Source organism: Haliotis rufescens, unplaced genomic scaffold, assembly GCF_023055435.1.
Source record: "Haliotis rufescens isolate VD_foot unplaced genomic scaffold, xgHalRufe1.0.p SCAF_12, whole genome shotgun sequence".
Lineage (NCBI taxonomy): Eukaryota > Metazoa > Mollusca > Gastropoda > Lepetellida > Haliotidae > Haliotis > Haliotis rufescens.
In genome coordinates, this window is record NW_025963802.1 from 29,833,953 (window position 1) to 29,861,211 (window position 27,259).

At 38.2% G+C, this 27,259-nt stretch overlaps 1 protein-coding gene across 3 annotated transcripts in view; it reads right to left on the reverse strand.

Annotated features, from left to right (window-relative positions):
• The window catches only part of LOC124116983 (protein FAM184A-like), a 106,281-nt gene that overhangs the window by 12,715 nt on the left and 66,307 nt on the right, over window positions 1-27,259 (reverse strand). The window contains exons 8-11 of one of the 3 annotated variants that reach the window (XM_048393516.1): window positions 19,405-19,526; window positions 18,045-18,195; window positions 17,506-17,718; window positions 16,786-16,824 (exon numbers count right to left, since the gene is read on the reverse strand). In XM_048393516.1, the coding sequence (XP_048249473.1) occupies window positions 16,786-16,824; window positions 17,506-17,718; window positions 18,045-18,195; window positions 19,405-19,526 (525 nt within the window). Of the gene's footprint in view, window positions 1-16,785; window positions 16,828-17,505; window positions 17,719-18,044; window positions 18,196-19,404; window positions 19,527-27,259 lie in introns of all 3 variants that reach the window. The other 2 variants (XM_046478651.2, XM_046478658.2) reach the window with 2 other exon arrangements.

The following is a 27,259-nucleotide window of genomic DNA, read 5'->3' on the forward strand; positions in this document are numbered from 1 at the left end:
TCCGAATTAGACTGGAATTATGGAATTACATTTTGACTGGATTAACGAGTCTATGGAAAGTCCAATCAAAATCCCTTAACGAAATCGACATCCGGTTCATAGACAACATAGCGACTGCCATGCAGATTTCAGTTGACTGCAGGAGTTGCAGTGCATGTGTGCCACCTATTTATATTGTATTAAGATCTTGTTTATTGATACAACAGGGTTATGTATCTTATAACATGATTTAATACATAAATTTATCTGAAAACGGAACAAATTATTTCTGCTCAGACATTTCCAGGCATCAAATTATCTGGCCAGCCAATTCAAAATCTCATCTAGATGATGAATTCCTAATTCAATCCCAAACTTGTTTCTTATGTTGATAAAGCAGCACTAATAACTAGTGCAGGTCTTCAGTCAGTGAGTCCTTAAGCTCCCAGAGTGCTTAATCTGAGAAAAACCCTCATTTTGAAATTTTAACATAAACAATGGTATGACAAGCACCCCTTTACTTTCATTCTCTCAGTTTCGTACACTGTGATAAGAATTTATTGAAATCTTAAAACAAAAACACCATCAACAGACATGTGACACCATTTCAACCACCACCTGACTTACAACTTTCAATTTCTGATCACGGACTGCACCAAGAAATCTCCAAACCAGTTAAAAAAATCAATCTTGGATGAACTCCAAGAAACCCAGAAAAAGGCCATGATTATTTCGGAAACCATCAAACTGGTGGCAGTGGTGGAGAAGCATGTTTCCTCAGAGGCGTTTACCTCCTCCGGCAGTGTGGCTGTTACACAACGCTATCTTCTAAAGCAATAACACTCTTACCATTTCTCAAGATCCCATTTCATCTTATCACAGTAAAAGAACAATTATTGTCTTGATGTACGGACTATCTCTTCCGATACACGTCTTCATTTGCACATTTTCATTTTTAAATTAGTTTGATTTCCTGAAGGCGACTATTGTGCTCTGCTTGAATGACATGCATGGCAGATAAGTCATATTTGTTTTCCAAATTTAAGAGAACATTCATCCCCTGAACAGGAACTGGCTATATTTGCTGTTCTATTTACAGTTTATGACTGAATGTTTTCTGAATACTGTCTTATCAAGTTGTAGGAAAAAAAAAAGAATCCACAGATTGCCTTTGTGATATTGAGCATGTTGCTGAGAAACAATGTAAACAATTGTCCATGTACACAGTATCCACCCAGATGACAGATAAAAGGCAAACAACATGTCACGTACAATTCAGACAATGGCATGCACTGGTGCTTATCTTGGCAGGTAGATTTCATTTAGAGGAGAATGACATGCTATAGTGAGGATTAAACTGAATAAACAGAACAGAATGTTTATATTTTCAAAGACCATGACAAGATAATGTATCTGAAACTTAAAAAGATTTACTTTTTTGTTGAATGAAAGTTTTTCTTGGTTTGTATCACAGAAGAGTGCTCAGCATTGTTATACGCATTGTTATTTGTTCATACTCACTGACTTCATTGGCTTCTGAAGTTAACCTGTGTACATATGTTATGTCTACAAGTTGAATTTGGTTTATCTATTCCCAATCATTGAATTGTTCATCAGGAATCATAAAAAAAAAGAACAGTATCAGCCTGTTCATGTTGCCGTTAACATCCTTAATAGTGACAGACTTGGCTTATTCACATTTTATGGAGGATTGTCCAGAAACCAATATTGGTTCAAACCCCCAGCAGTTTGCGTTGAAGTAATCATCAGTTTAGACCTATCACCATGAGATGTCAGTAATCATCACTTCAACCCCCATCAGTATGTGTTGAAGTAATCAGTAGTTCAACCCTATCAGTATGTGTTGAAGTAATCAGTGGTTCAACCCTATCAGTATGTGTTGAAGTAATCAGTAGTTCAACCCTATCAGTTTGTGTTGAAGTAATCAGTGGTTCAACCCTATCAGAATGTGTTGAAGTAATCAGTGGTTCAACCCTATCAGAATGTGTTGAAGTAATCAGTGGTTCAACCCTATCAGTATGTGTTGAAGTAATCAGTGGTTCAACCCCATCAGTATGTGTTGAAGTAATCAGTGGTTCAACCCTATCAGTTTGTGTTGAAGTAATCAGTAGTTCAACCCTATCAGTTTGTGTTGAAGTAATCAGTGGTTCAACCCTATCAGTATGTGTTGAAGTAATCCGTGGTTCAACCCCATCAGTATGTGTTGAAGTAATCAGTGGTTCAACCCCATCAGAATGTGTTGAAGTAATCAGTGGTTCAACCCCATCAGTATGTGTTGAAGTAATCAGTGGTTCAAACTTATCAGTATGTGTTGAAGTAATCAGTAGTTCAACCCTATCAGTTTGTGTTGAAGTAATCAGTGGTTCAACCCCATCAGTATGTGTTGAAGTAATCAGTGGTTCAACCCTATCAGTATGTGTTGAAGTAATCAGTGGTTCAACCCTATCAGTATGTGTTGAAGTAATCAGTGGTTCAACCCTATCAGTATGTGTTGAAGTAATCAGTGGTTCAACCCCATCAGTATGTGTTGAAGTAATCAGTGGTTCAACCCCATCAGAATGTGTTGAAGTAATCAGTGGTTCAACCCCATCAGTATGTGTTGAAGTAATCAGTAGTTCAACCCTATCAGAATGTGTTGAAGTAATCAGTGGTTCAACCCTATCAGTTTGTGTTGAAGTAATCAGTGGTTCAACCCTATCAGAATTTTTGAAGTAATCAGTGGTTCAACCCTATCAGTATGTGTTGAAGTAATCAGTAGTTCAACCCTATCAGTTTGTGTTGAAGTAATCAGTGGTTCAACCCTATCAGAATGTGTTGAAGTAATCAGTGGTTCAACCCTATCAGAATGTGTTGAAGTAATCAGTGGTTCAACCCTATCAGTATGTGTTGAAGTAATCAGTGGTTCAACCCTATCAGTTTGTGTTGAAGTAATCAGTGGTTCAACCCTATCAGAATGTGTTGAAGTAATCAGTGGTTCAACCCTATCAGAATGTGTTGAAGTAATCAGTGGTTCAACCCTATCAGAATGTGTTGAAGTAATCAGTGGTTCAACCCTATCAGTATGTGTTGAAGTAATCAGTGGTTCAAACTTATCAGTATGTGTTGAAGTAATCAGTAGTTCAACCCTATCAGTTTGTGTTGAAGTAATCAGTGGTTCAACCCTATCAGTATGTGTTGAAGTAATCAGTGGTTCAACCCCATCAGTATGTGTTGAAGTAATCAGTGGTTCAACCCTATCAGTATGTGTTGAAGTAATCAGTGGTTCAACCCTATCAGAATGTGTTGAAGTAATCAGTGGTTCAACCCTATCAGAATGTGTTGAAGTAATCAGTGGTTCAACCCTATCAGTATGTGTTGAAGTAATCAGTGGTTCAAACTTATCAGTATGTGTTGAAGTAATCAGTAGTTCAACCCTATCAGTTTGTGTTGAAGTAATCAGTGGTTCAACCCTATCAGTATGTGTTGAAGTAATCAGTGGTTCAACCCTATCAGTATGTGTTGAAGTAATCAGTGGTTCAACCCTATCAGTATGTGTTGAAGTAATCAGTGGTTCAACCCCATCAGTATGTGTTGAAGTAATCAGTGGTTCAACCCCATCAGAATGTGTTGAAGTAATCAGTGGTTCAACCCCATCAGTATGTGTTGAAGTAATCAGTGGTTCAACCCTATCAGTATGTGTTGAAGTAATCAGTGGTTCAACCCTATCAGTATGTGTTGAAGTAATCAGTGGTTCAACCCTATCAGTATGTGTTGAAGTAATCAGTGGTTCAACCCTATCAGTATGTGTTGAAGTAATCAGTGGTTCAAACTTATCAGTATGTGTTGAAGTAATCAGTGGTTCAACCCTATCAGTTTGTGTTGAAGTAATCAGTGGTTCAACCCTATCAGTATGTGTTGAAGTAATCAGTGGTTCAACCCTATCAGTATGTGTTGAAGTAATCAGTGGTTCAACCCTATCAGTATGTGTTGAAGTAATCAGTGGTTCAACCCTATCAGTATGTGTTGAAGTAATCAGTGGTTCAACCCTATCAGTATGTGTTGAAGTAATCAGTGGTTCAACCCCATCAGAATGTGTTGAAGTAATCAGTGGTTCAACCCCATCAGTATGTGTTGAAGTAATCAGTGGTTCAACCCTATCAGTATGTGTTGAAGTAATCAGTGGTTCAACCCTATCAGTATGTGTTGAAGTAATCAGTGGTTCAACCCTATCAGTATGTGTTGAAGTAATCAGTGGTTCAACCCTATCAGTATGTGTTGAAGTAATCAGTGGTTCAAACTTATCAGTATGTGTTGAAGTAATCAGTGGTTCAACCCTATCAGTATGTGTTGAAGTAATCAGTGGTTCAACCCTATCAGTATGTGTTGAAGTAATCAGTGGTTCAACCCTATCAGTATGTGTTGAAGTAATCAGTGGTTCAAACTTATCAGTTTGTGTTGAAGTAATCAGTGGTTCAACCCTATCAGAATGTGTTGAAGTAATCAGTGGTTCAACCCTATCAGTATGTGTTGAAGTAATCAGTAGTTCAACCCTATCAGTTTGTGTTGAAGTAATCAGTGGTTCAACCCTATCAGAATGTGTTGAAGTAATCAGTGGTTCAACCCTATCAGTATGTGTTAAAGTAATCAGTGGTTCAACCCTATCAGTATGTGTTGAAGCAATCAGTGGTGAAATTATAAAATGTTAACATGACTTTTGAATGTGTTTATAGCAGGTGTACAACAAATGTAAGACAATCACTTAAAGAAATTACCCAATTCACAAAATTCTAATTCACATCTACTCAGTACACAGCAGTGCAATTTGCTGAGCAGATTTGCATCCTTTAGCTGTTCCAGGATTTGTGGTCAAGGGTTAGAATGCCCTATCAAAATGTGGTAAATGTCTACGACTTTCATCAATCTTCCTACCAAATATAGCCAACCAAAAATTATACGTACATTTATTCATAAGACCAGCAGAAATTACTCAAATTTGGACAGCAACCATCACATATATATTCCGATTATTTCACTGGTAATGACTAAAATTAGTTTCTACCCCCTTCTGCATTGTGAATTGCTGAGCCTTAGGCTGTCACAAGAGAAGCTTACTAGACAGAGAAAGTTTAATTGACTTTGGCTTCAGACTAGAGGCAAAAGTCACAGACTGGACATGGCAAGTGAAATAGGCTTCAATAATAACTGACTTCTTGACTTCATCGATTATTCGGTCTTCACTGGTGTGTTAAGCTATTAAAACCTTCTGGTGTTTTGATGAAATATTAATTCCTCCTATCTTCTGTGAATGAAAACTTACATTACATTCCCAGAAGACACAGTTCTTGCACTTATATTTAAGGGGGAACAATTCCACAGTCAACTGGATAATGATACATAACCCATTGCAGCTTTATTGAATTATGACAAGGATGTGAAGGACAAAAGTTTGCATCATATATATACACGCTCTATGATGCCTCATAAACTCTATCAGTGTTCTCAAACATGTGGATGCAATATCGATTCTAAATCCAGAATGTAACTCAATGCTCATGTTATTAACACTGACAACATAATCTAATCCAGTCTTCATTACTGCATTCAAACAAAAGAATATCTTTATTGTACAGAATCTGCTTTGACAAAAACATCAAGTCATTTTGTCTGATCCCAACGTCGTTATCCAATGTCTTATTGTTTAATCATGACATTACTGCAAGGCAACAATTGGCATAGACAGCTGGGACAAAATTATTTCCAGACATTTTACGAGTAATACACACAGTGCTGTCTGTAAAATGACTCTCACTTCCAAACATGCCAGATTAGGACTGATTAAAGCTTCTCTGTTCCGGTACTAGCTGTTTATTTACAACTCAAGAAAATATGGACAAAAACGTAAGTACATAATTTATTAGATCTCATTTTAATATTTGTTTAAAATAAAATCTGGTGGTCAATTTACCTCAAAACCTTAGTCATTACTGAAACCGAAAGAGACAAATGTTAATTTCACGCATTGTTTCCTTGTGAACCAATTCACATAAATCTGATGTCAGAATCGTCAAATCCATGCCACCAGTCACATCAGCAACATGTGTTATCATGGGCGCAACCCACAGAACACATGTAGGACGCTTGTAATTAACATGTACACTTGTCGATAACAACCTTCTCACAACACTACCCCCATGACTGTCTCATGCAATGTATAACGTCTCTACACACAGCTGATAAACCTGTCAATCACTCAGCTCTCCATATGTCTGCCACCAAAGACGAGTGACATCTACATTATCGTTTATTTGTTCATGAAACCTAGAAAACAATCACCTGTTTACCTCATCTAGGGCGTTTTTTTCACATTTGAAGGATCCCATATTGCGAGGTAGCTGCAAAATGTTTGGAGACCATTTCAACTGTTATTAAAAGCTTGCAGCTGCCTCTCCATAAAATTAAGGTTATGGCGTTCCATTTCAAATTTCTGAAACAAGATTTCCAAATTAAGGGATCAATTTCTCCTGAAAAAGCATTTGTTTCTTGAACAAACCTATTTTCTGTTTTATTCTTGAAAGTCTATTTTGAGTGACAGCGGAAATCAGAAAACCAAGGCTGAACCTCAAGGCTCAACGACATTCCAAAAACAGCGTGTTCCTAAAATACCATTAATGTTTCTTCGTGGAACTCTAACATTCAACATTCTGGGAATGTACAAAATGTCCCTAAATGTGTTGCCTTGTACTGTGATATTTCGAACAGACAATATCATCAGAGAAATGTCAAAATTGACTTGAACAACTGAACGAACACTGCATTAGAAACATTATCAGTTAAGGCCCATATGGCTGACCAAGTTTTGTGGAAAAAAACCCAGTTTCGACGTAATATTTCATATGTTCAACATTACGTGCCAGTTGTCACGGCGGTTTTAATGGTATCTTCTCATTGCTGGTATTGCAGCAAAGATATTTCTTCATTTTCTGAGAAAAGAATTTGGCTAACTCAAGTAATAATTAACTCTAAAAAAGTCCGGACAAACTCATGGGTACAATGTGGTTCTATGGCTGTACATCTGTGCTGAATCATGAAGAAAACATAAGATTTGTCAATGGAGAGAGAATTTCAGTTGTTTTTCACTGAAGCAATTTCTTGCTGTGTGTGAAGTCGCTGCCTTGTCAACTTTACAAGATTTAGGTACGGGAGTGCATTCTGTTTCACCCTCTAATTTGCAAAACAAGCAGCCATCATGTAGTGTCTGATAGAGCCTGGTACTGGCCAACTGACCTCAGGATGGGGGTGAATGATTGAATGTTGTTTAGCTGTATTCCATCTACGTATATCACAGCAGCCATCATGTAGTGTCTGATAGAGCCTGGTACAGGCCAACTGACCTCAGGATGGGTCTGAATGAGTGAATGTTGTTTTGCTGTATTCCAGCTACGTATATCACAGCAGCCATCATGTAGTGTCTGATAGAGCCTGGTACTGGCCAACAGACCTCAGGATGGGGGCGAATGAGTGAATGTTGTTTAGCTGTATTCCAGCTGTATCACAGCAGCCATCATGTAGTGTCTGATAGAGCCTGGTACTGGCCAACTGACCTCAGGATGGGTCTGAATGAGTGAATGTTGTTTTGCTGTATTCAGCTGTATCACAGCAGCCATCATGTAGTGTCTGATAGAGCCTGGTACTGGCCAACTGACCTCAGGATGGGTCTGAATGAGTGAATGTTGTTTTGCTGTATTCAGCTGTATCACAGCAGCCATCATGTAGTGTCTGATAGAGCCTGGTACAGGCCAACTGACCTCAGGATGGGTCTGAATGAGTGAATGTTGTTTTGCTGTATTCCAGCTACGTATATCACAGCAGCCATCATGTAGTGTCTGATAGAGCCTGGTACTGGCCAACTGACCTCAGGATGGGTCTGAATGAGTGAATGTTGTTTTGCTGTATTCCAGCTACGTATATCACAGCAGCCATCATGTAGTGTCTGATAGAGCCTGGTACTGGCCAACTGACCTCAGGATGGGGGTGAATGAGTGAATGATGTTTTGCTATATTCCAGCTGTATCACAGCAGCCAATAAAGTGGTGAAAGCATGCTCTTGGATTAGTGAAATTAAGAGACATGAGGGTTCCTCTTTAGAAGTACTTTCATACATAACTTTATCTTGGGAAATGTCTAAAAATTTGGTACTCAAGTCACTTGTCACAAATCTCTATAAATAACCAGATATTATTCTGATTTCAATATTGACCATTCTTGATGTCATTTTGTCTTACGCATGGCTAAAATAAGTGACATGATTGTTTAAGGTGATTGATTATATAGTTTGGGGGGTAAACTTAAAAAAAAGCTTTTTGACAACAATAGTGATAATGTATAATGGTTTTTTTAAGTAAACCTTGAGGCATCCACAACACTGGTTAATGATAAAGACGATGATAGCTTCATGTGACATTTTAGAAGCATTTTAGAAGCTTTATTATCAATGAAGACAGACTTATGGACTTCAGCTTCTTTTTTCTCTCAGTGCGACATTTCGAGGTACAGAAGTTAGTTTTTATCAAGCTAGTGATAAAGATATCAGCATTTGAACCAAAATGTCGCCTTGAAAGCATAAATAAGTTGAAATCCACAGTCAACTTTCTTCTTCCTTGATGATGATGGGGATGATGATGGGGATGGTGATGGCGATGAATCTTCAATGTCATGATAATATACTTTTAGTTTCCTCCTTATCAACAACAGCAACACACCAGACATGTTCAAACAACTATGGAAATCCCAAGCGCAGCTAACAATAATGTACATTGCTAAGTCTTCAGGATGACTGATGACTCCATCCATGCCTTTACTTAAAAAACCCAAACGTCCCCTCTTGTAATGATACGAGGCAGATGCCTCAGCTCCTGGCAAAAAATATTTTTCATTTGCAATAAAGCATGCAACAAGATTTTTTAAAACTCTCTGCTAACTACTTACCAAAGCAATAAAGATGTCAGTCACACTTATGTTTTCACCAACTCAGAATCCCTCTTATTTGACACCCTAACAAGTATTTGCCACTAAACAGGACACAACAATTCGTAAGAGTGGATAGTGCTGGTATTATATCTCCCCTTCTACTGGTCATTTTTATGACTAACATATATGGATCAAACCTTATTTGTGCTGAAAATTGATGGCATAGTTAAACTGTATGTAGTCACCACAATGAAACACATAAAATTGACCAGGAATGTCTGGTCCTGTTCTCATTTGGCTAGCCTATTAGGGACTGACCGACTGATGTGGGGCTAGGTCTTTGTAATGAGATATGATATTTTTTCAGCTACAGCTATATAACCATACCTTTTTTTTTAATAATAGAACCTGAATTATTTTAGAGAAAAACATGTGGCCACAATGTTATTTTTGTGGCAAGCAAATTCTTTTTTTTTCAACAATCTGAAGCATAAATATTTTTTCAGGGACAATATAATTTTTGCGATAAAAGAATATAATATGCTGAGAGATGACACTAGAGCAACACATTCATCAGGTATAAAAGAAAGTTCTATGTGAGTATATCTTGAGGTATTTCACTACAAAACAGAAAACAGCTGATTGGTCAATGCTTCCCATAACTTGAAAATAATGACAATGTCACCATTATCAACTAGGGTCTGCAAAGATCCTTAGGAACCCTGCTGCCTATTCACGAAGCTGTCTTAGCGCTAAGCCTGTCGTAAAGGTGGCGTATCGAAAGAGATCTTAGTTAAGTATTGTACTCATCTATTTTTGAGGCTGTCTTAGTGCTAAGTTATCTTAAGATTGCAACACAAATTAAGAAATGGTCGTACCTGCCTTCGGAGCTTATGACAGATAAGATGGCAGACAACAGATGTCATGTCAGAAAATAATTTGGCAGTATGGCGCTACTGTGTCATTTTTGACAAAAAAACGGAGTGATTTCCTCTTACACTTTCCAAACACAAACATATCCTAGAAACATGCTACCAACATCACATTATCCGATTATGACTTATGCAATAACACAGGCGAGAATACCAGTACATAAATTTTAAGCAAATCAAGTTGCCTTTTTCGTTTATTTCAGCTGAAACACTAGCAACATGAATGCATGCTATCACAATGACCATGGCCCTATTGATGGCAGTTCATTTATAGAGAGTGAGAGTGGTTTCCTTTTAACTTCAAGCACAAAGTATGAAATAATATTCCATTATGTACGATAAAAGAAATGATTCAAGTTTATTCTCTGTGTTGTGTGACATATGCAGATGAAGCCATATTTTATTTGTTAGAATGCAAACTGGTGTTGCCTATCTGTTTAGATTGTAGTAAACTGTTTACAATTCACCTGAACTACACGTTTTCCATCAAATCAGGAAAGAGACTGTCATCATATGGCAGTATGAGATTGCAATATTAGTATTCTAAATTCACTATCATCATATCTTCAAGGATGTTTGCTCAAAGTGTGTGATGCAATCTGTCTGTGTGGCCATACTGATTACACTGCATGTATTCCTTGTCCTGGTACAGATGTCTTGGTAGATGTGAGATTCTACATAGTAGCAGTTCACAGGAGAGAGCCTTCAACAAGGAAACATACATCCAACCAGGATAATTATAAATTGCTGTTTTCAAGGATGAAATAGGCATCATTGATTTTCCAGTCGCGAACTTTCTTCAATATTTGTTTTGCCGTTTTGATGTTTCGATGCTCAGAAGATATGCACAAATGCACTTAGTCTAGTGGGTTTAATAAAATTAATATCGCTACGAATATTTAATCAACTGGCAATTTGTCTAACTGCTTTTTACTTGTCATTTTTATTATCCTCGGGATAGCATAGTTATCAGATACTGCTTTAAAATAATATTGTAAACAATATCAGTTGAATTATCTCACTATGCAGCATTTAGACATGATGTTGTTTGAGTTGAATATTGTTTTTTTCTAAGGTTAATTGGCACATTCCTATTGTCCTAGCTTTGTTCACAAATTATTTGGACATGTTTCTAGCTGAAGATGTGTTTTTAAACCAAATGAAAAGAACATCGCAAAGTGTGTATCGCTGTATATATTGCAACATTACAACATACTGTGGCATGGTTTATGCAACACTCTCTAACTCTAAGAGCAAAATTGGAGTTGTCACATTTTCTCTTCCTTTAGTTTCTTCCTTCTCAGCTCTTATGGCAGTCATAATTTTAGTTGTAAGTTGCTAACATTGTCGTGAATATGACAGCTTCGTGAATAGGTTGTCTTGGTACACATCCATGTCTGACTATCAAACTTCACCTCTTCCTCAAGAGGGAGTGTCCATAAAGCCCATTTGTTCAAAATACAAGGTTACGATTAATATGATTTCATTTGATTTAAAATAAGTCACGTTTCAGGGATAAATCTGCAAGTGTCTGATGATACTGGACCAGTTGTGGGCATCCTAATGGGAGCACAATGAACCCAGGCAGTATACACATCTCTTATATCTAGAAACTGCACACACATAGATAACAAACTCAGTAAATCTCAAAGATCATTTCATCAGGAGAGAGAAGTTTAGCTGGTCTGTCTGGACTGAACGACAATGCAATCATTCTTCATGTTGTTATCATGTTAATTACAGCGTTGTCCCAGGAAGCCAGGAGGAGGAGGTGTCCACCCTCGCTGAATGACACACTCTAATGGCCAAGGATCTACACTCATTAGGTACCAGGGTTGCATGGAGGAATACAGTGTCACATGTGTGCTGGAAAATGGATTGCTAATGGGAACACCTTGATGTGAATCTATGAATAGAGTATTTGAATAACTTCAACACAATAAATAACATTGTATTGTTCAGTGTCTTGCCTATCACATAATGAAAGTTAGATCAGTACTGATAAAGCATCACAAACTGGTTCTAACATATCACAATCATCTGTGTGAGTGTTTGTGTTTGTGGGTGTTTGTGTTTGTGCATGTGTGTGTGTGTGCATGTGCATGTGCGTGTTGTTAAACACAGCACTTGGCAGTAATCTAGCTATATGACGGGGCCTGTAAATAATTGAGTCTGGACCAGACAATCTAGTGATTGATGTTATGAGCAACGATCCATGCCGTCAGGGTATGTTTACATGCTATCAACCAAGTCAACCCGTGAAGGTCTGGGGTAGAATAGGTCTTCAGCAACCAATGCTTGCCGGAAATGAACTGACATTTACTCAAAAAGATTATCTCTTTCTCTTACTGTGTTGTAAAAATATAACTGTTTATTATTTAGAGTCTAACCAACTGATTCTATTGTTAATTAATCAATGACCTGCTCAACGGTAGTCCTTACTAATATTTGATCATAGTCAGATTTATAATGAAAATACAACCAATGAAGCCCCACTTACTCAAAGAGAATATCTCTTTCACTTCCTTTACTGTACTTCGGTACATATTAAAATTGTACATAATTGTATCTCATGTACTCCCCATGGATGGTTTTTCTAAGAAATACATGAGTTGAGTTGAGTTGAGTTGAGTTGAACTTCCTTCACGTTACAATTCATAGTCCAGTCAGATATAGGATGAAAACACAAACACTGAACCAATATTTACTCAAAGAGATTAACTCGTTTACTTCCTTCTCTCTATCTCTTTCACTTCTCTCTGGTTACAATTCTTAGTCCAGTGATTACTTTCAAGCGATCTGTCCCAAGTTCGCCTATTAACCCATTTTCCCTTTCATGCAATTGGTCCCAACCATGCCCATTAACCCATTTTCCCTTTCGCGGTATTGGTATTAACAAATTTAGATTTTTGTGGTATCGGGCCGACACCGCTGGAACTCTTGTGATCAAAGAGATACAACATATTTTTCCAACCATAAACAAATAATCATGACTATGGAATAGCAAATACAAAGGTAAACTTCTATTTTGCTGTCAAGCAAACATTTCTAAAAACAAGAAAATTCCATTTGATTTTTCATGGTAAATTTGCCAAAGATGATGGCAATCACCTGTACTGCAAGCTATGCCATAACCAAACCTCACCTCGAGAACAAACACGCTTGACATTTTCTTTGATGTGGCGTGTATTTCCCAATAACAACCCTCCTTCAACATAGCCTGTCTAAATATACCAGTCAGTCTATTAAGTAACAAACTATCACCAAACTCAGATCACTTGCTCATCATGACTGATACATTTATTCTGGTCAGTGAACATATCCTGAACATATCTGACATAGTTTCAGAAGCTTTACTCTATACCTAAGTGTTAGGATGGGTTAGGGAGAAAGCAATCCCTTTTCCAGAAATGTTGGGGGAGGCAGATATTAACAAGGGATCAAGCTGGCAGAGGATATCACCTCTTGCTTACCCGGTACCCTATTTCCCTGAAGAGACTTAAAACTGCAAGGAAAGTTCATTGATCAAATGATATCTTAAATTTCACATAGGAAATATTTGCTGTTCTCAAAGTTTGGGAACTCGATCCCATTTAACAACATATTTCCTTAATTCCCTGTAGCAGGACAAGGTACCAGGGGTGGCTGACAAGTTCTGAGCCTAACTATGATGGACAGTGTTGATGGAGTTGGTTGCTAATTGTGTTTCAACATAGTCCCCTCCAAGGTTCACACACTTCTGCCTACAATGCTGGACTGCCTGGATCCGACTGGGCAGGAGACTACCCCCAGCAGAATTGATGTCATCATTATCTGCATCATGATGCTAGCCAGTTCTTTCTTCAAGTTTGAAAAGAAGTTTGAATCTCATGGTGCCGATTCTGGTGTAGAAGAAGGATGTTGAATGACTTCAAAGACAGTCATGCATTGCCGCCATGGCGACAACAGACTAACGCACAGGTGTATTGTCATGGTGGAACACACCTTCAGTGAATTTTCCAATGATGATTAGCCTTGATATTCTCACGCATTTGCCAAAGCAGATTAGCATAGTATATTTGGTCCAAAGTCAGTCTGTACACATTGAAAGTATTGAACTTATTACATGAATACTGGTAAGGGTGTACTCTACATCCTTTTGAAGTTAGGCTCAGATCATTTCGTATCTCAATTGTGTAGATCGATGCTCACGATGTCAATCACAGGAATGTCTGGTCCAGACTCGATTATTTACAGACAACCGTCATATAGCTAGAATATTGCTGAGTGTGGCGTTAAACAACAAACAAACAAACAAATCATTTATACTCAAGTGTTCCTTTCCTGCTTGGTACAGAAGAAGACTATAGAGGGAGTCTGATCCCTTGTCATCCAGCTACCACTATAAGACATGAAGCATCACTGCTGGTCTCTATTCAGAGTATTTTTTCTTCTTGTTAGATAGGTACTTTTGATCTAGATAATTGAATCTACCATAGTGTACTTATATTGAAGCAAATGGATAAAACAGGCACATTTACATATTTCCCTCAATTTTTAATGCGCAACATTCCATTGATGACGTCATACAGTACTATGATGTCAGGAAACATGATTACAATCGCTGTGAACACAAAAATCATACCAGCTGACATCCTCAATTTGTCTGAAGCATGACACACGTGGTAAGTCTATCTGAGGAGAGTTCCATCCCCACTAGTGCCAGTGTAGGTACAGGGAACAAAGCCAGCCTCTGTCGGGAGCAGGGCCAGACAGTGTGTGGAGGGTTATGAGATGTGTATATTGCTGTGATGATATTAGCGAGTGTCAGTCAAACGTTATGCTCTCTTGCAGCTGAGGCTCATCATTGATATCTCCACCTCTTCCATCCCGTCCTAATCATCGTCACATGTCAGGTCTCTGTTATAAACACACAGCTGATCCGGCTGATAGTGCAATATACCCCTCCTTAACACACAGACACACCTATACACAAACAGGGATTGCACTAGCCATGTCACATTTACATGGCTATCAACAAGGTTTTTACCAATAACGCTGAGATGTACATGCTGATGTGTCTCTAAGTGACACGTCACTGACAGCTCTTTAGCACAAAAATAGAAAATCTATCTACATTCATTCCCAAATGAAATAAACAATTCTGACAAGCTTGTTACCTAATGAAATATGCACTGTAAATGTTTTTCTTCTTAACAACATAATATTACAGTCATAGTAATTTATGATTATATAGCTTTAGCTCTTTGTTCTATATACCCTCAGCTAAACCTTAATTACTGGTTAATTGATGAGTATAACGAGAGAAAAACAAGATATTTTTTTACAGTTTGCACACACGGCAATTATAGGGAAGTAAGTTGACGACACAGCACAATTGGCTCGTACCACCCATAAGGTCCCTTTTTCCATGGTGGGTCACATGTCCATATTATGACTACAAAACCTGAAAGAAGTTAAACAATACATGCAAACAAATTTTAACATTTGATTCTCACAGTAAAACTTATTCCCCTATATTTTTCATTGTTCCCTAATTCGTTTCAATCAGTATATTACTATAGCACACCTTAACCTACTGGAAAATGATCAGGAAGAAAGCTCATAAATTCAAAAGGGTTAATTCATCATCCATCTAGCTATCAAGATTAGAAACCGCATGCCCTTGCTCACAGACTTCAATGCCATATATGATTCTGATTTTTAAGTCAAACAGTCCTTTCTATTGAGTTTAAAGCATCCTGTGACTCCATGTTTGACATAAGTATGTCCTTTCTGGTCATAGGACTACAATGTTGTCATCACTAGAACCAATGGTGGACATAACACAAAGTCTGACATTTGTGCTCAAATCATGAAACAGCTTCATGGTCTCATAGGGTCAAACATTGTGATGAAAATATAGCTGTTATGTCATGGTTTTACATGATCAAACATTGTGATAAAAATATAGCTGTTCTGTCATGGTTTTACATGATCAAACATTGGGGTGACATATAGCTGTCATGTCATGGTTTTACATGTTCAAACATTGGGATGACATATAGCTGTCATGTCATGGTTTTACAGGATCAAACATTGGGATGAAATATCTAGCTGTTATGTCATGGTTTTACATGATCATACAATGGGGTGACATATAGCTGTCATGTCATGGTTTTACAGGATGCAGTTCCAATTTGTTTCAAGTTTTCAACACATGCACTATTTGGCAATACAAGAAGTTTGTATTTCATCTGACATAAGGTAGTTCAATTCTGTTTAAGTTTGCAGACAGACAAATTTCTGAAGTGAAAATGCCAAGCACTCATGTACATGAAATACCCAGCCCTTGATGAGAACTAGAACATGTTGTGATGGCTGAGTTACCAGTCTTGTTACACAGTAATTCCACATGAACTCATGTTCATTTTTTCTCTCCATTGTTCTCTTACTGTCTTGTCAACATTCCATCTTTGCTATGGAATAATAATAACCTCTAGTTGTCCATAGGAATAGGAACAGATGTAGCATCCGATCTGCCTTGTAAATGTCATTTGGGACATATTTCAGTCACACCATGGCATGTCAGTTTAACATAGAAGGAAAGCCTGAAAGGTGAAGCCCCTGCACTAGGATGACAAACCAAGAGTCATAATCAGTGCAAATCTGGTAAATGAACCTGTGACCAACTGATCCTGGCATTTCTAAGGGAAACAACTGTGGCTCAGATCAATGGGACTTACATTTGACAACCAGATCATGTAACTAGTCATCATGCTTTCATGCAAACATTCCCTATGTCACTGCACACAGTGGTAACTGAGGATGCAATATTAATCCACCATCAGATGCACATTCAACTGCCTACTATCACATTCTCAAAACCCCCTAGTCTACAGGGCAACACAGATGCTGGCCTTCAAACCTTGGGTAGTGAGTCTCCACTGGTAGCTCCTCCAGTCTCCTGCTACACAAACAACAAACAACTACTGTATGAGAATAGCTGTCTATAAACATGATTTCACAAGGTGATGATGATTTTCATCAGTTAGAAGATGACCAGTCTGATCTACCTTTACTGAAGACTGGCTCTATCTGCGAGATCTGGTTCTACTTGCCATCCACTTATATCTGGGAATCAAATGAACTCAAAAGAAGGCTCCTTCTCCAAGTTGGGTTAACACTTTGAACAGTATTTCAGTACTGTCATGGCATTGCAATGTTACATGCGAGAAAGCACAAACTGAGAAATGTTCTAGACATTGGATCACATTGTTGAAACCAATGAGTACAGGTATGGAGATGACACAATGGATTATAATCAAAGCAAATCTTGAAGCCATGATCAGTGGATCCTGACAGCTAAGGGGACACAACTCTGCACAGCAGATTCCAGTTTCTCAGACACCTGGGCCACTCATGCTTCCCAGCCTCAGCTGGATGGGATTTTAGATGAACAAGCTGAATATTTCACATTATCATAAAACAACTGGAATTGTTGCTGCTATTTATAGTTGTCACATCTAAAAAATTCAACACTGTTTCAGAGATTAACACTAAAATTACAATGTTGAAAAAAACCCCAAGGCAACTCATAATGATTTCTGGATGCCTCTCCACATCAAGACAAGGACACATGACATACCATTGTCTCGGAGTTCTTCGTGGAGGAGAGTTTCTGTATCTGGTCCTGGTGAGCTGTCTCCATGGCTGCTATCTTGTTGGCATAGTCTTGGGCAGCGTCCAGCATCTCCTGCATCAGCCGCTTCTTCTCGGCCTCTGACTCCGACTTGATGGCGTCTAGGGCACTGCTGGACTTGGACTCGGACTGCTGAACACTCTGCACTAGCAGTGCAATCTGAAATAAGGAATAAAATAGAATTCTCAAACTGCCCTTTGACAAGAGTGATTGAATGAGTGAGTGAACTGTGTCACAATGGCCTGTAAATAATTGAAGAGATAGAGCCAGACAAACCAGAGGTTGATAGCATGAGCAACCACCCACCCTGTCAGTGTACAATGACACACAATCAGCCAGGATGCACATTGTAACCATGCCATCTTCATATAGGTTGCTGCTTTTGAAATGCATCTCTAGATTATCATGAATTAACCTCTTGTAAAACAAGAAAAGACATCTAAAGGTACTTCATTCCTTCTGCAGCAGTGGACTTATGTCCCCACCTGTTTCTGTAGGTCCGATATCTTGGTGTCCAGGGCTGACCGCATGGTGACCAGCTCTTGATCCTTCAGCCTGGTCAGCTGAGCCAGAGCGGACTTCTTCTCATCTTCCTTCTGCTCCACCAGCTCCTCCCTCAGGTTCTTACACTCCATCCTATAACAGGAGGCACACAGTTCACCTATACTACTTGCTGGTATGATTGCATCCACACTAAGACAAGAGGAATCTTTGCTAACGATATTAATAACCATATATGAATGTATCATAACCACACACAGGCAATCCCCCCCAATTTTACCTAATCACTTGTTTTATTTGTATCGGTAAGGAGTTATAAAAAATAAAGAACAAAATACAAATTAGAATACTCGTTAGTAATTTTGTTTGTATATATAATTCAATATTATTTTAAATAAACTACACAATTTAAAAAAAATAAGTAAGGATAAGATATATGGATGAACTTCCTTATTACAATTTCGTGTAGGTTCCAACTACATCTGATATCTACTATATTTTGAATTATGTTTGATGTGTACAAGTGCAGAGAATCTGCTGCTTACAAGAAAAGGAAACTGTTGAAGAAATATGTTCATTTTGCAACACAGTTGGGGGCAGTTTAAAAAACATACTGACAATCTGTATATCTTCAAGTATCAAAAATAAACTTTTGTTTTGAGAACAAATGACCAGACAGATATTCTAGAGCCAATTGTTTGTTTTGCTCATGTAGTGATCTTCTGTGAGTGCCCCAGCTTACCTCAAGGTGCCTGTCCAATTGTTGTCCAGTACATGTGTGACAGTACATGGTGCCCCAGCTTACCTCAAGGTGCCTGTCCAATTGTTGTCAAGTACATGTGTGACAGTACATGTTGCCCAAACTTACCTCAAGGTGCCTGTCCAATTGTTGTCAAGTACAGGGTGCCCCAGCTTACCTCAAGGTGCCTGTCCAATTGATGTCCAGTACATGTGTGACAGTACATGGTGCCCTAGCTTACCTCAAGGTGCCTGTCCACTGGTTGTCAAGTACAGGGTGCCCCAGCTTACCTCAAGGTGCCTGTCCAATTGTTGTCCAGTACATGTGTGACAGTACAGGGTGCCCTAGCTTACCTCAAGGTGCCTGTCCACTGGTTGTCCAGTACATGTGTGACAGTACATGGTGCCCTAGCTTACCTCAAGGTGCCTGTTCACTGGTTGTCCAGTACATGTGTGACAGTACAGGGTGCCCTAGCTTACCTCAAGGTGCCTGTTCACTGGTTGTCCAGTACATGTGTGACAGTACAGGGTGCCCCAGCTTACCTCAAGGTGCCTGTCCACTGGTTGTCCAGTACATGTGTGACAGTACAGGGTGCCCTAGCTTACCTCAAGGTGCCTGTCCACTTGTTGTCCAGCTCGGTGGCCAGCTCCTCCAGACGGGTCTTCATCTCCAGCTGATGTTCTGCCAGCTTGCTGGCATGCAGCAACTTCAGCTTGTCCAGCTCCGCCTGAAACAACAGCAGAACATACACAGCTTAGTTCAGACCTACTACAGAACATTCTGTTCCACCAGCTTACTCCTGGTTCTGTAAGGGACTCCTTGAGATGGGATACATTTTTGATGGGCCATGTAGTCACCTTGCCAAATACATGAGATTCAGATCAATGTTGATGGACACCCGTTTGTTAGCAATTTAAATCTGACAATTGTAGTATGACAATACAGAGATATCTGACCAATATGTATATGCTTAAACTCACACCAAATTCTTAAAGAAAAGTAAATTTTACATCCGAGCTCTGAGTGCTTATTACCACAAAACAACATGGAAGCCTGAGTGAGTTTGACCAAGTCATTGGCTAACTGTTGTGGTTAGTGAGGCTGTGTCTAGGATAGGGGAACATTTCGGGACATCAACACACCATTCGCAAAGTTCCTGCCAAACCTCTAAATGAAGACCCCATAATGGATTGGTTCTCTCATACTCTATGCAGTTTTAGAAATAAAGTGGGGTACCTGGAGAGTTCTGCTACTGTTTGAACTATTTGAACCTACAGACCCCCTAAACTTATCAGGAATAGGTTACCGACAAGGACCACTTGACCTTCATTCTATATTTCCAACTCTGTTCAGCTGAAATAGGGATTGGGTAATTACTAGTGTGGCCTAGCTAATCATGTGTCATCATACCCTCATGGCATGGGTCACCATGTTTTTATTGACATGCAGGGGAGGTGGGATGGTCTTTACTGAGTCATTTATTTGTGGTAAGCAAAAACATTTAGGGATTTCTCACAGTAGCAAATAATTGAACTGCACAAGTACCCTTCAGAAAGCTCCTTGCCATGAATAGATGGAAAGTCTGCTTGTAATGTGTTTCTCTGTGTTCAAACCTATCCCATGGCTATTTTTCTCACTAAGAAGGCAGATCTTTGTACTAACTTTACACTAGGAGATCGTATTAATGTTCACTTTTTCACAAGCATTACAGAAAACAATTTTATCCTTCATATGAGTTAAAGTGTATATTTATTTTCATAAACATGATTAGACAAAATTCCTTAAATGCTCCTGAAAACCATTTATCAACAATTACAAACAAAAAAACAAATGTATACATGGAAATCTCATTGTGGAATGTCTTACTTTATGTTTTACTAAAATTCCACAATTCTTTGTCAAAGAATCTCATAAAGAATATCAAAGGAAACAGGTTCCCAATCTGCCGATATGAGTTGGTGCCAGCGAACAGTTGCCAGCTACAAACTACCTGAGCACTGTTACGTGCAGCAAACACTCCTTCAAACTTATCAAACTGCCACTGAAGTGCGCTTTATAGGATTAGTATCTTTTCCCTACTAGACACTGACTGTCAGGTGTTTATGTTACCAGATAGGGAAATCTATGTTCAGGTACTAGACATGTTTGCAGGCAAATAAACCAGTGTCATCAAGTCAGACTCATACAAAGTTAATCACATCTTGGTGAAATATCCTTGTCTTCTGTAATATTCCTAAATAAACAAATTCATATTTTCTTCTTTATTTTCCAAATCCAGTCTGCACCAACACATATAAGTGTGCCTTTTATATGTATCATTAGATGATTTGAAATATACAAAGAGATAGCTCTGTTTGAATGAGACATTTGCAAACATCAGATAAGAATTGATTTTTACAAAAATAGACTTAAAATCACACAACATATAAAAATCATCAGACCTTTTTCATAGGAAATTAGATAAAGATGTTCTAGCATGCAAGATACTTATTATTTTTCCAAACAGCTCAGTCAATTACAACTTATTTCTGTCTCATGATAATTGGTTGAAATGCTCACGGAAAGAATATCACTAATTTTCATGTTAAGACATTTTGGGGCAAACCAAAAAAAACCCCCCAAAACAAACATCTCTGTATTCAACACAACCATCATTAACACAACACCTTTGCAAAAAGACCATTTCCCATTACCTATCAGACATATACTGTTCCTTTATCATGCAGCACATTGTAGTGATGTGGCTTGGAATGAGCTTTGATACCTGAGACAGCAGACGATTTAATCTGAAGGTTGCAATAAAAGTCAGCTCTGGGCATGCTGGGAGTAAAAATAAATGAAAGCTAGATATGTTGTTTTTTCACATACTGGTATATAAAAAACCCTATAACCATGTAAAAAGTATATGAGTGATATAGGGTGTAATACTGCTTTCTGTAAGCTTTACAGTTGGTTGTAACATGAATGGAAAGTGACACAGGTTGCAATGTTAACCCATGTCGTTGATCCTGCAATGACATGGGGTGTCATCATGACACTGTAGCTCACCAAAATACTAGATCTCCAAGCCTTTTTGTATTGAGATTTTCCTCAACACTAAAGGCTCAGCCACAATAATGCTATTTACTTAACTGTAATGTCCACTCACAGCTGTAAGGTCCATTTTGTATAACCAGCCAAGGTAACAACATTCAATATAATATGTCTTCCAGTGTTAGAAATTGGCACTAGTCCTGTTGTCCTTGCCCAACTGGCCAATAGTTAAGGTATCATAAGGACAAGTAGAAATTTGCCATTTTGGAAGGTTTTGCTATATGTCATCATTATAAGGACTACTGGACTAAAAATGTTAGTTTCTTCCGCTGTCTTCAGAATATTAGAATCCAATTTAATCAAGGAGGTGTTCATGCGTTTTTTTGTAAATCACTGATTTGTTTCAGTATCATGCATGTCAATTACATCCTCATCCACCATAACAAACAAGGCCCCTGTATCTAATTAAAACTGATCCTCTTTGATGTCTCATGTTGTTTACAACTTTCAACATTTTCAGACAGGAACCAGTCAACTTTTTCTCCAAAATCAAGGATGAAAGAAGGTTCTTTGAACTTTGCACCACACAAAAACGTATTACATAAGTATTCTCGTGTAGATCAAACATTCTTCTCCTTCTTTTTGAGGCTGGGCTATTTATAAAAACAAAGAGGTGGGGACAATTAAACGCCAGCGGAAATAATTATGAGGGAGGTGTATGAAGTTCAGGGGCTGATCTTGACATGTTTAAGTACAATGCTTTTTAATGAAGAAGGCTGACCTACATGTCTTTCTAATGAGGTAAGGGGGGCGTCTCATACTGGAAATCAGATAATAATCTTCCAATGGTACTCATTCTGACAAACGATCTTGACAGTTCAACTAGTGATTGACTTTCAATGAGTAAAATCTTTCAGTTTACTTAAAGGGTACAGTACTTTGTGTAATTTAAATCTTGCACCACTTTTTATTCAGGAGATTGTCACATGAACTGCTCTGAAAGTTGGATCTTAAATGCTTTAATACTTTTCTTAAATTTGGAAAATGTATCTAGATTCAACTTGATCCCAAATCAGTGTTCACCTTTAAGGTGAGTTCTGGGGTCTCTGAAGACATATTGCTGTAGAACTTGAATATTAAACACCCTGCAAATGTGGACTTTTGGTGAACTTATGAATAATAAACCTGCAGAACAACCACTACATTATTCCATGAATCTTAAATGCCCTGAATGAAAGGAATGTTTATATCAAAATAATATTTCCACAAAACCTTCATGCATGGTTCAGAAAGACATTTAAATTTTTTCGATAGGCATTACAGACTCAGTAAGGGATGGTGTATTGACACATAAAACGCATTGCATTATATTGCAATATGGAGAGTTGTATTGCAATACATAATGCAAGATGTACTGGAGCTCAAGTATATATATTTGTGCTGTTCAAATGGTATTTCTCCATTCAATAATCCAGACTTCAGATTTGCGAGATGGGCAGTATAGATAAACAAGACTACCTATTACATCATCAATTTGTAATGTTAATGTAAAAAGCGTGAAGCGTGTGCTGTTTATGTAGTTTAGATTTGAACCCAGTCCATCCAAATCCCTCAAGATAGTAGATATAATCTATATAACAATATATTAACTCTTTTACTGTATTGACAATATATTGATATGCAAGGGTTGTATTACAATATGTGTATTTCTGACTGCCATATTGCAATGTACAGTTGTATATTAGTAATACTGCACTCCCTTATTACAGGCTATAATTTACTCAGTTTTCTTCCACAATAACAAGAAGAGAATGTAAAAGTATATATGTGACAGATAAAAAACCCTCAACAATATTAATGCTTTATTGCATGTCATACTGGTGCAGCCAGCTCATTTGTTACAAACATTGAAACGTATTAGCTGTAGGGAGACATCTGTGATCAATACAACAGATCCAAAAAGCTTTCTAACAAACAGAATTAGGACTACATTACATTCTGGGAGGCTGAATCTCTTCCTGGTCTCTTTTCAAGGTGCAATAATTCTGAAACTAGATTTAGGAACTCCATTGTCTCCAAAAAAAAGAGGTGGGTTTAACACAGGAGTCAGCTTAATTGCTCTCAGAAATAGTAGCATATCTGCTTTGAAATACACTTAGTAGCCCGGTTGGCCAAGGCTATACTCACACAAAGAGTACATAGAGGTTGGCTAAGCCGAAATGTCTGGAAGGATAGGGTTTTTTAAACGCAAGCTGGTTCATAAACCTTCCCCAGGGGCATATTTCAGGTGCATCATCCATCATGGTGTGTCGGCTTCCTCGTGTGGGAGGAGCGCAGTCATGGTGCTTACAAATAAAAAATCATAATTTGGGATTCGAACCCACAACTAAGTGAAACCAATGAGCACGGGTATGGTGCTGACAAATCTAGAAACATTATCAGGGAATATCTGGGATTCGTAACCACGATCATAGATTTCTGTCATGCCAATGGGACACAAAATGTAGCACCTCAGACAACAGGGCCACCTGATCAACTAAGGTTTGTTTGTTTGTTTTTTAATGCTGCACTCAGCAATATGTCCAGCTATATATATATATATATATATATATATATATACAGCGGCCTGTAAATAATCAAATCTGGACCAGACAATCCAGTGATTAATATCATTAGCATCAATCAACGCAATTGGGATATGATGGCATGCATCAACCAAGTCAGCAAGCCCGACGACCCGATCCCGTTAGTTGCCTCTTACGACAAGCATGGGTTGCTGAAGACCTGATCAACTAAGAGAGAGAGATGCAGTCTTAAATAAAATAAACAACTAAGAGAGAGGGATGCAGTCTTAATTAAAATAAAAAACTAAGAGAGAGGGATGCAGTCTCAAATAAAATAAACAACTAAGAGAGAGGGATGCAGTCTTAAATAAAATAAACAACTAAGAGAGAGGGATGCAGTCTTAAACAAAATGACATTCAAATCAAATAGTGCGAAATAACATAATCCCCTTAATCTTACAAAAGACTTCTTAACACAAACTCATCAGTTGATTCTGTACTGCACGAGATCCTGCGTGCAGCTTCAATAAACCTGTAAGTGCTACCATCTTCTATCTCTGTGTGGCAGATCTTCAAGAACTCTACATGCACCACCTAAAGACTAAACGTGTAAAACAATACATACTTTTACAAAAACTGTTATCTTAACCTCCACATGCCATTGCCACAATCAGTGACCAGAAAGACAGACATTATCTTTTTACACCCTCTTCAACACCGGCATTCGATTACAGAGGCCTACCTACCGCATCCCTAGTTTCTCAAACACATACATCAAACCCAGGTCAATGTATTCCCCTAGCGCATCAAATAGCAAGTTTTTCCCCCAAACACAAGCATCTGCATATGATTAATACAAACGCTAGAAAGAAAAAACACTATTTTTGAGCCAACATTTGTTTTCATTATTCGGGACACACGAAACATGGTACAAGGAATTTAATAATGCCCTGAACTGAATTTCCTCAATAGCATTTTTCTCCTGTTAAAAAGGTGAACACTGTCAAATATGAGTAAGAGCAAATGGCACTTCTTCCGCCTTAGCCCTGTTGACAACAGGGGGTGGGGGTTTCAGTTTGGGGGTTGGGGATTGGAAGGTTATTTCAGTTTACTCCATAATGAACTGCAGATGGCCAAAGGAAAATAAAAAGTAATTTCTCAATGAAATATCTGTCAACCTTGTGTTGTAATCTGTGAAAAAACAAGTTGGGTTTGCTGCATAGAAAATGGAAGACAAAAACACCCTTCAGTTCTTCTTATCAATGCAAACAAAATGATATTATTATATTATCTTGAAACTGAACACCTTTCAGATGTGTTATGTGGCAGTAGTTTTGTAATAGGCAGAAGTGCAAGAGGCAATTTGATTGAAGCACTAGTACAGTAGTAAGCTTTGCTAGTGACCTTGACAGTTAGTAGTTTGGAGTTACCTCCCTTAATTTTGGTTGTTTATGGTCCAAACTCAGTCCCAGTGTTTGACACCCTTGTTACCCTTCCCCAAAAAAGAGCAACGCTGTGAGGAGCTTGTTTACAGTTGTTGATTCACTACATGATTTGAGACGCTTTGGGGAAGCAGTTTCTAGATGGCTGACTGAACCAAAATATGAGCGAGAGGAGGGTGATTCGCGATCTCCTTCCATGATCTGATTGTATCTACTTATCAAGTGCGGATGGGATATGCATTATTTGAAATGGCTGACTGTCTGCCTCTAACCTTGTTTCCTGGATACAAGAACGAAGCATATGGCTCATTTAAGATATTCAACAATGACAAATACTGGACACTGACAAAAAATATTAGTGCTTGTATTTCCTTTTATGATTGTAAACCTAATCCTGTGTGTTTCAATATAATCTATCAATTATTCATTGACCTTGTGTGGTCATTTACTTATTTCACAATTTAGTTCTGTACGTACCTATTTTTGGGTAAACATTGGCATTACAACTTGGGAATCAACACAAGTTCACATAAATGCAGTTTAACAAACTACTTAACCAAGCATATGTGAGATAACTCTGCATGTGAGGGAGATAACTCTGCATATGAGGGAGATAACTCTGAATGTAAGGGCCATAACTCTCAATATGTTTATGTCACCTGCTAGGTGTCATGATATTCATGAAATGGTTTGCTAGACATTTTAAATAAATTGGGGAAAATTATGACGGTAAGTTGTCACGTTGTTGTCAATAGGTCCATCAGGGTATATGGTTTGATGTACCCTGTGTGGGAACCTATGTTCATCCTCACCTACTGACTCGGGGTACATAGACTTGCACACAGGGTACATAGGCTTGCACACAGGGTACATAGGCTTGCACAGAGGGTACATAAACTTGCACACAGGGTACATAAACTTGCACACAGGGTACATAGACTTGCACACAAGGTACATAGACTTGCACACAGGGTACATAGACTTGCACACAAGGTACATAGACTTGCACACAGGTTACATGCCACCATATGAACTGTGGGACTAGTCTTCAGCTAATATAATTTCACTTTTTGATGGTGGGTTGTTTAAAATTTTCATTGCCAAAAGAAAAAAGGTGACAGCTAAATTTTTTCTGAAAGATAAGATTTCTCAGTGCAGATGTACTTCATACCCTGGATAACTGTTCTCCTTTCTTGATGGCTGATGCCTTTTTTCACCTTTAACATTGAATGCGACTGCTATAGTTACATGAATGAATTGTCCCAATGTCTAAATACTTAATTAAACTGAGTCTCAACATGTTCATCGCAAATGTTAAAGAAACAGAATCCAAGCAATGATTGTTTGTGGAAGCTGCAGTCCTTGGCCTTGATTTTGGCATTTCTTTTCAAAGTTTCTTGACATTAACACACCATTTTCCT